The sequence below is a fragment of the Ochotona princeps genome, chromosome X (genome assembly GCF_030435755.1).
Source record: "Ochotona princeps isolate mOchPri1 chromosome X, mOchPri1.hap1, whole genome shotgun sequence".
Taxonomy (NCBI): Eukaryota; Metazoa; Chordata; class Mammalia; order Lagomorpha; family Ochotonidae; genus Ochotona; species Ochotona princeps.
The window spans coordinates 84,864,770-84,876,947 of record NC_080865.1 but is presented as its reverse complement, the minus strand read 5'-3'; the positions used below and the strand labels follow the sequence as shown (position 1 = coordinate 84,876,947).

The window sequence follows — 12,178 nt, the reverse complement described above, 5'->3', positions numbered from 1 at the left end:
CCAGAGGACAATGAAATTAAGAAAAACTGAACAAAGCAATAAGAGCATTCATTCTATGCTAAGAAAAATGTCCACTTAGAGTAATAAGAAACTCATTTCACTATTTGATGAGCTAAACTTGCTGAGCGTAATAATTAGGTTTAGAAAATGATGAAAAAAAGAAGAGCCATGGTGATATCCAGATTTATAACAGGTGATATTAATAATGAAAGAAGAAGGGAACATGAGAGAAAGTGGGTTTTAAGAGGGATGTACAGAAAAAATAATAAGGTCCGCTTTAATCTTTTGATTTTGAAACACCTGTAGAGCATTGAAGTAATGTAGCGTGGTAGGGTATTGCATGTCAAGTCAGAACTCTGGATGGGAGAAAGTTTCAACATTAAAGATGTGAGTAGGATCTGTAGAGAAAGACAAGATTTCCCAAATAGAAAAACAGTGCAGCATTTTCGTAATCAGTGTGTATATTTCCTGCACTGACAATAATGAGATATGGTCCAAAAGAGTGGAAAATTCAAGTCCCTTTTGTATGTCTTTGAAGTACATTTTCAGTAGGATATTTTTTGCTTCCTACTGAAATAAACTGCCTTTAAGATTGTGTTTTGCTAAGGTTGATGTTAAAATTGATACTCTCTTTTCATGAAACAGTTGCGTAGTGAGAGTAATTTGAAGGCAGACAGGTGTGTACCAGGCATCAAGAGAGAGCCAACTAAGATGAAAAATATGGCCACCAGTGATTCAGAGTCCATAGTGATCCATCAGAGGCTTTATTAAGGCATTTAGAATGAACATTAAAGTGCCGCACATAATCTTCCACCTTACAGATGGGCAAACTAAGGCCAAGCATTATACTACCATTTCTTTCAGTTATGCAGTTCCCCCAGGTTCTCTCTGCATTTCCCAGGTTTTCTTTTGCCAAGCTAAAGCTCCTTACTGCTTTGAGCAAAGAGAAAAATTACAATGTTACTGAGATTATTATATGGCAATTGATTTTTAACTTTTTCTTTCTCTCTCCTTTTCCGTATTCCTTGGTTATAGGAATCATACATAAAGGAAATGGAGAAAACATGTTCATTTCCCAGCAGCCCCCAGTCATATCAACCATTATGGGTAGTGGACACCAAAGGAGTGTAGCCTGTACCAACTGCAATGGCCCAGCCCACAACAACAAACTGTTTGCTCCTGTCGCCTTAGCTTCTGGCCCTGATGGCAGTGTGTATGTTGGTGATTTCAATTTTGTAAGGAGAATATTTCCCTCGGGGAACTCCGTTAGTATTTTGGAATTAAGGTAAGTCTCCTCTAATCTCTATGTTTGCTTAGTGGCTGGGGGGGGGGAAAGGCAAGAATGAGATAAGATGATGATAGAGGGCATTGCCCAAAGGAACAGAAAATGCACCTGCCCATATCATCATATTAAGGAATAGGGATAACGTCAACGTGACCACTCACACTTGAAGGAATTCTTGAGCACTGCTTTGGAGAACCAACAAGTGTTGATATCCGTGTATGTGAGGCCTTCCCTCTAGACAGAGCTGTCACTGACATGGATCTCAATACTTCCAAGTGCTCAGGTAAGTCATATACCCACTTCTGGCCACTACAAAGACTAATCAAAACTATATATATATATATATATATATATATATATATATATAATTTATATATACAATTTATACATATATAGTTTTATCCCAGCCTTTTGAAATTGTCATATTTATAAAGAAGTTTGAATTTGCATGTTATGATAACTGAAGGAAGAATGAATTCTTTATGCTTAAAAACTCCACCCTACAATGATTAAAGCACTCATCTTTGGATTTTTATCTATCCTAGAATTTTCTTGAGAGCACAAAGTTGTTGTGAGGCTTTTTGTAAGGAATGTGTACCTTGTGGTAGTTTATGCGTATATTGTGGTAGTTTGGAGATACACAAAGATTTTACAAATAAATAGATCATATTTGTTGACTATTTTTTCCCTTTCTGAGGGTGAAATGCACAAAATATGTCCTCTGCAATCCAAGAGAAGGGAAACATCTACTTTCACCCAATTAGGAATAAATATGCTTATTTCCTTTCCCTGAATAAATTGGTAGAGACTTCCCTCTAATTAGTTATGGCTGCTTTGTGTTTGATGCTTGCTTCTGTTACTTTAGGCTAAAAGTCTCTGTGTTCCAGAAGATTCTGATGCCACACTGTGAACTCCATAAAACAATTTTTGCCTCAGGCATCTCTTCAATGACCTGAAAACCATAACTAGGACAGCAGAAACAGTGACAGAGCAACTTTTGTGTGTGGAGTACTACCAAGGCCAGTCAAAACAGAGGAGAAGTCCTGGGCCATTTCCATTTTCCACTTCTGCTCACTCATGCATGTAAAGTTGAATGCATAAAGGCCTTCCTAGAAGTTTTTCACTCTTGTGATTGCTTGGGAATCTAACCCCCGTGTTTGACTGAGTTCTTCCCTCACACCTAGCTGGGGAAATCTAGTCCCAAGCTCCTATCCATTTTTTTTCGACTTAATACATTCTAGTTTTAATGTATTTTTAAATTAAAATTGCAAATGCTGTCAAAAGGAAGAAAGGTGTTAAATCCCTTAACTAATAAAAATAAATTGGTGAAGTTGAGACTTTCTAAAGACCAAGAGAATCTGGAAAGATACTAATTCACAGCATCCCATCCAAATTGAATGTTCATGTCCCTCAGAATCCCACTTCACACAGACTTGTCATTTTCCGCAGTCTAGGCTCTCTTTGAGCACCTGTTGACCAAAAGTCAACAGGAAGGAAAAGGTGGATATATGCAGAGATTCGCAAATAATGTATTCAACATGCTACATTGTTTTTAAAACCCCAGGAGTATTCTGTGTGTATCATATCTAACTGCTTGAAAGTACTGAACAAGTCACTCAATATCTGAATGTTTCTAGCCCTCCAGATGTTGACTGCCAGGTACACAGAAACCTTGTGTTGCTGGGCTTTTACTAGGAGACTTTCAAAAATCCACATAAAATCCACATTATGAAAAATTATATATGGATTGGATTTCAGAGATTTTTGTGCCAAAACAAGCTTATCTTTTAATTACATTTTCTGGAAATGTTTAGAATTCCCCTCAAAGAATTAATCCAACAAAGCCTATACAGTTAGTCTCTTTCATGTTAATTTCTCAATGAAAAGAGAATAAAATTCTAAAACAAATTCACAATATAAAGTAACCCCAGTTTTGTTCAATCCTTTCTAAAATATGAACTTAACTAAGGTGGCACAGTTGTCATTCATTTTCTCCTGGTCAAGGACCCTCAACAGTTCACAGATGTGCACTTCAATCCAAATGATAATGACCTTCAATGCAAAGTCATTTGAAGTATAAAATAGAATACCTTGGATCATACTTGCAAAGTGATTTTCTCAGTATGAAGTAAAATTAGAACTTTTGACAGTTTGAAATATTGTCCAGTCCATCCATCTATTCATTCTCACTCCACAACATTATTTTCTCTCATTGTCACAGCTCTTGAAAACATAGCAAGACCCCCAACATGAGCTTACTCACCTAGGCTGCCTTACTTGGGCTGTCTCTTTAGCTGACTTCTCTGAATTGTTTGATAGCAGTTATCCCTGGTATTCGGTTAGTATTCCACTTCTCATAGGTTTCTTCTAGATTCTATTTAGAGCCATGATTTCACTCTTTAGAAAGAACTCCTTGGATCTGACACTGTGGGAAACTGTTAAGCTGCCACCTGTGAGACTGGCATCCTGTATGAGAGCACCAATTAAATTCCCAGCTAGTCTGCTTCCAATTTAAGTCCCTGCTAGTGCACCTGGGCAGGCAGCAGAGAGGATAGCTTCAGTGTTTGGTTCCTGCCACCCACATGGGAAGTGCTGATGGAGATCTAGGCTCCTAAAATCAACCCAGTCTGATCACGGCTGTTGCAGTCATTTGGGGGAGTGAACCAGTGCATGGCAGATCTCTATCTTTCCTTCCCTGTTACTCTGCCTTTCAAGTAAAAAAAAATTTATTATCCAAAATTGTACATAATATTTAGCAGGCCACACTATTGACCTCCCTTGAAATCTGTGTTAACCATTGAGAGCTACCTGTATATGTGAATTATTTCTTTTCAGAGAAACTTAGGTAAGATCCTCTGTATTGGATTCAAAGAGGGAAAATTATATTCCTTTCTCTAGTCCAGCACTCCTGTGATCGACCATCAGAGAAATAAGCTGGAGTATAAATGTTCATTTTCATCTAAATTCCCTAACTGTTCAGCTAAATCAGAACTGTCAAACCAGCTATGTCAGCACATTGGCTGAAATATTTGGTCAGAAACTAATATAATTGTTAGTTCCACATTAAAAAATCTATCCTGACCTATATGTGTACATGGAATCTTTCAAATACAATTGGCAAATTCATGTATTTGCTTTATAAGTTTTCTAGACTTGAACTTTCTGGAGAGAAATAAGTTGGCTTAAACAAGACCATACTATCTTAAGGAAGTTATCAGTCATTGAATTCTGCATTTAGATAGAGGCTTCATTTTGTAGTAACTTTTTTGTTGTAGTTGTTAAAATCAGTTAATTGGTCCTCACTCCACAAACATTAGTTTGTTTGGATGAGTCATCAATTCCTTGGAAACCACAACAGATACTCATTATATTGTTGGTTATGTTTAGAATTGTGGATGGAGGAGCAACATTGCCAATGGATTATTAAAGACCTTAAGGCACTGTCAGGTTATTCTTTTTTCTCATTTATTAATTATTATTATTATTATTATTACAATTTTGTATAGTCTGGGGCTCCCCCCCTGCAAACTCCCACCCCCATCAGATTCTTCCCATATTGTTACAACAGTGTAGTCCTTCACAAGGAATCATAATTCCATCAGTCTCTTATTTAAGTGTACCCCAACATTGTTGGTACAGTGTCAGACAGTCCAGCATCCCATTGTCTACACATGTCCAACAGTTTCATTGGGAATCCATCTTTCATCTGGATGCAGGGATGCATGTTCCATTATACCCCCATGTCTGTATATGATAGACCCCAGTACTCCATCACTATATATTACCATAAGTGAGAAGCCATGAAACAAGGTCAACAACTGGCATGAGTCAGAACAGCCACCACCACCACCACCACAACAACAACAACAACAAATTACAGTACCATGAAAAAAAAAAAAATGCAACACTGAGTAACCAACACATGAGTGACAAAAAGGAAACACGAAAGTCTCTTGGGAAAAATGATGCCATCATATAATTCATGAGCCCGTGATGAATTCAACTAGAGAAAAGAGATTAGAACTAAACTAAAATAAAAAAAATATATCAAAACATATGGCAGGTTTATTTGCAGTTTTCCAAGCACTCTCCATATGGATTTCCACAATGATTGTACTAGCCTACACTCCCACCAGCAGTGAAGGAGGGTGCCTTTCTCCCCACATCCACGCCAGCAGGTGTTGTTAGTTGAGTTCTGAATGTAGGCCAGTCTCACTGGGGTTAGGTGGTACCTCAAGGTAGTTTTCATTTGTATCCCTCTGATGGCTAGGGAGGCTGAGCATCTTTTCATATGTCTGTTAGCCATTTGAATCTGTTCTTTTGAAAAAATGTCTGTTCATTTCTTTTGCCCATTTTGTTACAGGGTTATTTTTGCTGTCCCAGGGTTTCTGAAGCTCTTTGTAAATCCTGGATATCAGTCCCCTATCACTTGTGTAGTAAGCAAAAATTTTCTCCCATTCTGTTAGTTGCGTCTTCACTTTGTTGTTTCCTTTGCTGTGCAGAAGCTTTTTAGTTTGGTGTAGTTCCATTTGTTCATTTTGGATTTCATTGCCTTTGCTTTTGGCATCTTTTCTAAGAAATCTTTCCCTGTTCCTATATCTTGGAGTGTGCTTCCTATGTTTTCCTGTAATAGTTTGATGGTTTCTGGGTATAGATTTCGGTCCTTGATCCATTTAGAGCTAAGTTTCATATAATGTCATAGGTGTGGGTCTTGCTTCTTAATTCTGCACATTGCTATCCAGTTGTCCCAACAGCCTTTGTTGAATAGACCAGGATTTTTGTCTGTATTGTTTTTAGTTTTCTTGTCAAAGATGACTTGACTATACATGTGTGGGCTTCCTTCTGGTGTTTCTATTCTGTTCCACTGATCTTCTTCTCTGTTTCTGTACCAGTACCAGACTGTTTTGATAACCACTGCTCTGTAGTATGTTGAGGTCTGGAATTGTGATTCCTCCAACTTGATTTCTATTTTTCAGGATAGCTTTAGCTATTCGTGGTCTTTTGTTTTTCCAGATGAACTTTTGTATCATCTTTTTTATTTCTGAGAAGAATGTTGTTGGGATTTTGATTGGGATTGTGTTGAATCTGTATATTGCTTTTGGTAATATGATTATTTTGATAATGTTGATCCTGCCAATCCAGGAACATGGTAAGGTTCTCCATTTTTCAAGGTCTTCTTCAATTTCCTTTTTAAATGATTTATAGTTTTCATCACAGAGGTCTTTCACAAATTTAGTTAGCTTAATTCCTAGGTATTTAAGATTCTTCTCCTCTATTTTAAAGGGGACTGTGCTTACAATCTATGGGATTATTTGCGTACACTAGTGCCATTGATTTGTGTTCATTAATTTTGTATCCTGCTACTCTGCCAAAGTCTCTTATGAGTTCCAGTAGTCTCTTGACTGAGTCTTTTGGTTCTTCTATGTAGAGAATCATGTCATCTGCGAATAGCAATAATTTCAATTCCTCATTTCCAATTTATATCCCTTTAATTGCTTTTTCTTGCTAATAGCTCTGGCAAGGACCTCCAATACTATATTGAAGAGTAGTGGTGATAGTGGACATCCTTGTCTAGTTCCAGATTTCAGTGGGAAGGCTTTCAATCTTTTCCCATTTAGTATGGAGCTGGCATTGGGTTTTTCATAAATTGCTTTGGTAGTGCTGTAGAATGTTCCTTCTATGCCTATCTTGTTTAGGGTTTTCAGCATGAAGTGGCGTTGGATTTTATCAAATGCCTTCTCTGCACCTATTGAGAGGATCATATGGCTTTTGTTTTCCAATTTGTTGATGTGATGTATCACATTTATTGTTTTGTGGATCTTGAACCATCCCTGCATGCCTGGGATGAATCCCACCTGGTCCGGGTGAATGATCTGCCTGATGTGTTGTTGGATCCTGTTCGCTAGTATTTTATTGAGGATCTTTGCATCTATGTTCATCAAGGATATCAGTCTGTAGTTCTCTTTTTCTGTTGTTTCTCTCTCTGGCTTTGGTATTAAGGTGATATTAGCTTCATAGAAACAGCTTGGGAGGATTGCCCCTTTCTATTATTTGAAAAAGCTTATGTAGGATTGGGGTAAGTTCCTCTTGAAATGTTTGGTAGAATTCAGCAGTGAAGCCATCTGGTCCAGGACTCTTCTTGGTTGGGAGGGCTTTAATTACTGATTCAATCTCATGCATGTTATTGGGCTGTTTAGATTGTTAATTGCTTCTTGATTCAATTTTGGTGGATTGTATGTGTCCAAAAATCTATCCATCTCCTCTAGGTCTTCTGATTTGTTCGCATATAGTTGCTTGTAATAGTTCCTGATGATTCTTTGTATTTCTGAGATATCTGTTGTTATATCTCCTTTCTCGTCTCTGATGCTGTTGACGTATATTTTCTCCCTCCTTTTTTTGATTAGTTGGGCTAGTGGGGAGTCTATTTTGTTGATTTTCTCAAAGAACCAGCTCTTTGATTGATTGATCTTATGTATAGTTCACTTGGTCTCTATTTGGTTTATTTCCTCCCTTATTTTGATGATTTCTTTTTTCCTACTAATCTTGGTATTGCTTTGTTGTTGCTTTTCTAGTTCCTTCAGCTATAAGGTTAGCTGATTTACGTGGTGCTTTCCTCGTTTCTTGACATAAGCACTGATTGAAATGAACTTTCCTCTTAGCACCGCTCTGATTGTGTCCCATAACTTTTGATAAGTTGTGTCGATGCTTTCATTTGTTTCAAGAAATTTTTTAATTTCCCCTTTGATTTCTTCTCTAACCCATTGCTCATTTGGTAACATATTATTCAGTCTCCATGTGTTTGCAAGTCTTCCTTGGTGTTTCGACTTCTTGGTCTTTAGCTTCACTCCTTGATGGTCTAAGAAGATGCATGGTATGATTTCAACTTTTGTAAATTTACTGAGACTTGTTTTGTGACCTATAACATGATCAATTCTGGAGAAGGTTCCATGTACTGATGAAAGAAAAAAGTGTATTCTCTGTCTGTAGGATGAAAGGTTCGATAGATGTCAACTAAGTCCATTTGCTCTAGAGTTTGGGTGAGTTCTGTTGTTTCTTTGCTGAGTTTCTGGTTTTTTTTAAACCTGTCCATTGATGTTAATGCGGTATTAAGGTCTCCCACTATGATCATATTGGAGTCTATTTCTCCCTTTTAGCCCGTTAATATTTGTTTCACATAGCCAGATGCTTTCGCGTTTGGCGCATATTCATTTATTATGCTGATCTGTTCTTGCTGAATACATTCTTTGATCATTATGTGGTATCCTTCTTCATCTCTGTTGATGCTCTTTACATCAAAGTCTGTATCATCTGATATAAGAATGGCTACACCTGCACGTCTTTCCTTACCATTTGCTTGGAATATCTTTTTCCATCCTTTCATTTTCAATTTTCTCTGATCTTTGTTGGTGAGATGTATCTCCTGTAAGCAGCAGATAGCTGGGTTTTGTTTTTTAATCCAGTCCTCTAATCTATGGCGTTTGACTGATGAGTTTAAGCCATTTACATTTAGTGTTATTATGGATAAGGGGCAAGTCTGGTCCTGTCATTTTGGCGATGTGTTGTTCTATGATTGAGTCTTCTGTTAGCCTTTTAGTGGGATGTTCTCCACATTTGCCTTTGTTTGTGGTGGTTGCTATTTCTTTTTTTCTTCATGGGAACATCCTTGAGTATCATTTGCAGGGCAGGTTTGGATGAGACAAAATCTTGAAGATTTCTTTATTGTGGAAGAATTTTATTTCATTTTCCTTTTATTAAGATAAATCTTTAAGAAAAAGAGATAAAGATTTATTCAGTTTGTAACAAAGTCAGATATACAGAGAGGAGGAGAGACAGAGAGGAAGATCTTCCATCCAATGATTCACTCCCCAAGTGAGCCGCAACAGGCTGATGCGCGCCGATCCGATGCCGGGAACCTGGAACCTCCTCCAGGTCTCCCACGCGGGTGCAGGGTCCCAATGCATTGGGCCATCCTCGACTGCCTTCCCAGGCCACAAGCAGGGAGCTGGATGGGAAGTGGAGCTGCCGGGACCAGAACTGGCGCCCATATGGGATCCCAGGGCGTTCAAGGTGAGGACTTTAGCCGCTAGGCCTCGCCGCCGGGCCCTACAAGTTGATTTTTTTTATGTTCAATCAGTGCCCTGGATTTGGAAAACACAATTGTCCTGAATATTTGCTTTGTCCGCTGCACTGATTTTGTAGGCAGCACTGATTTTCTCGCCCCCCCCCCCGTTGGCTGATAAGTCTGAGTACCTCCTGGAGTTATTTTGGGTGGAGTTGGTGGTGAGTCTTGTTGGAGCTGTTTTTTCTGCGAAGCCTGTGCAGCACTCTAAGATAGTGGTGATTTTGTTCCCAACTTAGTTCTTGGGCAGCTCAGCTGTCCTGCCTTCAGTGTTACAGTGCCTGGTCCTGTGACACTGATATCTGAGAGCTTCTAAATTAGTGCATGCGCAGTTTACCACTCCTCCTCTTGCAGTTTATCAGTGTTCGGAGCACTTGCCTCGGTGTCCAACATAGCACCCATGGGGCACCGACAAAGATCAGGAGGCTGTCGGCCATCAGCTCCAGGGACCACACAGACCCTGCAGGCTGCAAGACTGGCGCTGTGGGCTCAGCTTAGTGCAATTAGCTAGTAACAAGCCCATTCTGGACCTTCACTTGGGGTCCACACTTGCTGCCCTGCTACCCGAGATGAAGCCAGGCTGGACGCTGCTGGAGAACTGCGGCTGCTGGCTTTCTGCTCCAGGGACCACACCGACCCTGCAGGGAGTAAAGCTGGTGCTACCCTCCCCACTTGGATCAGTTCAGTGTGATCAGCCAGAAATGAGCCTCCTCTGTGCTGGTCTGTCAACTCTGCCTTCCACCTCTCCACATAAGATGGTGCCCTGAGTCCCCTACTCTTTCTCCACCTGTGCCTAGTCCCAGTCACCCAGCTCGATTGTCTAGTCCCAGACTGCACTCACCTCCTGAGATCCCCACGTGGACCCAGGTTCCCACCTGGCGGTCACAAGAGCTGTGTGGAGGCCACTGCTGGATGTCCTGCTGGTGCTGGAAACAGATTGCCGGAGCCTGGATCACTGGAGCCTGGATCACTGGGGTCTGAGTTGCCACTTGCCGACTGCTGGTGGGTTTTTAGGTCCACAGCAACACTGCTGTCCCATCACTGTAGCTTCCCTGTGTCCAGGGGGTCTCCAGGTACCCCCTGATTACTGCCTGAATCCTATTTTTTCCCTGTAATCTGCTTATTGTACTTCACCTGTCTAAAGATTCTCCATCTTATTAAAAGCGTCTGTACCCTATGCCACCATCTTGCCAATCTGTCAGGTTATTCTTAATGTAACTTTGCTATTCTGTCCTTTACTTCCCTATCTATAAAATTGACTTCAGATTTATATTTGTTGCAATGTCTTATACAGTTTAACTTATTCTGATCTTTACATAAGTGCAGTTCTCAGCCAAAACTTTGATGACCCTTGGAAGAATGTAAAGCTTATCCTTAATGAACACCTTTCACTATTGTGTTCTCTTCCATCTTTTGCTTCTACATTGTCACTCTAAAAAATTTCAGGTACTCCTTTGCATTTCAAGGAGTAGAAGACTGAATTTTTCTTTTTCTAGTCCTGCTAATTCCATCAGTTGAATGTCTGTCTTCTGTCCTCAAGAATTCATTTTCATTGGATGCCAATCATTTATCTCCTTCAGATAGTGCCCTATTGGCTAACAGGGAGGAAAAGGACATTTTCCTGATAGTATTATCGCTAGAAATCTGTCAAGAGGAACACTATTATTTCTTGTTCATTAGGTTTATAGTACTCCTTCGCCTGTTTGCCACAGATTTCATCCACACACAGACATTGCAGTGTTTTTTCCCCCGTGGAAGATTGAAGGGAAATAGTAAATAAGGAATGCTTATGCAATTATTCAGTTAAATCTAAGGACAGTTAAAAATGCATTATCTGGAGAATTTTTAAAGGTATATTCACTTCTTTTTTCATCAAATTCTTTTGGTTTGGTGATTTTACAAGCAAACAGCAGAAACATTCTGGCTAAATGTAAAAATTGTTTTAAAGATTTATGTACTTGAAAGACAAAGTTACAGAGAAAGATGGAGAGAGATTGATCTTCTGTCAGCTGATTTACAGTCCAAAAGTTCACCAACAGCTGGGACTGGGCCAGCTAGAAGCCAGGAACCCCATCTAGGTGCTTTCAAAAATTGAATGATAGAGAGGTAGAGATAGTGACAGATAGAGTTATCTTACATCTACCAGTTTACTACCTGAGTCCCCACAATAACTGGGGTGGACCAGATCAAACTCAGGAACTCCATCTCAGTCTCGTATGTGGGTAGCCAGAACCCTAGTGTTATACCATAGTGGCTGCCTTCCCAGTTCATTAGTAGGAACCTGGATCAGAAGCAAAGGAACCCTACTCAACCCGGCTCTCTGGTTAGGATGTGAGTATCAGAAGTAATGGCATAACCTGTTATGCCAACATGTCCACTCTAAAATGCATTCATTTCTGTTTGTATAGTTTAAGTCTTGGTTGCCAAGTGTCTAATGCCAAAATTTTAGACATGCACATACATACAATACACCCACTCCGTAACACAAATGTAATGTCACAGGGACTGCTATTTGATTTAGCAGGTAAGATACCAGTTGAGACAGCTGCATCCCACGTCAGAGTGCCTTCATTTCCTACCTGGCTCCTCCACTTCCCAGCTAGCTTCTGCTAAACGTGTCTGGTTCCTGACATTTGCATAGACAATCTGGATGGAGTCAGCAGCTCCATGCTTTGGCCAGCATAGTCCCAGGTGTGCAGGGTACTTAAATAGCGAGCTAATTAGGTAGGACTGCATTAGATGGGAGTGCACTCCTATCTAATTAGCTCGCTCTC

At 39.7% G+C, this 12,178-nt stretch overlaps 1 protein-coding gene across 1 annotated transcript in view; it reads left to right on the top strand.

Annotated features, from left to right (window-relative positions):
* The window catches only part of TENM1 (teneurin transmembrane protein 1), a 570,964-nt gene that overhangs the window by 457,974 nt on the left and 100,812 nt on the right, over positions 1-12,178 (top strand). The window contains exon 20 of the mRNA XM_004587672.2: positions 1,036-1,285. Within this exon, the coding sequence (XP_004587729.2) occupies positions 1,036-1,285 (250 nt within the window). The remainder of the gene's footprint in view (positions 1-1,035; positions 1,286-12,178) is intronic.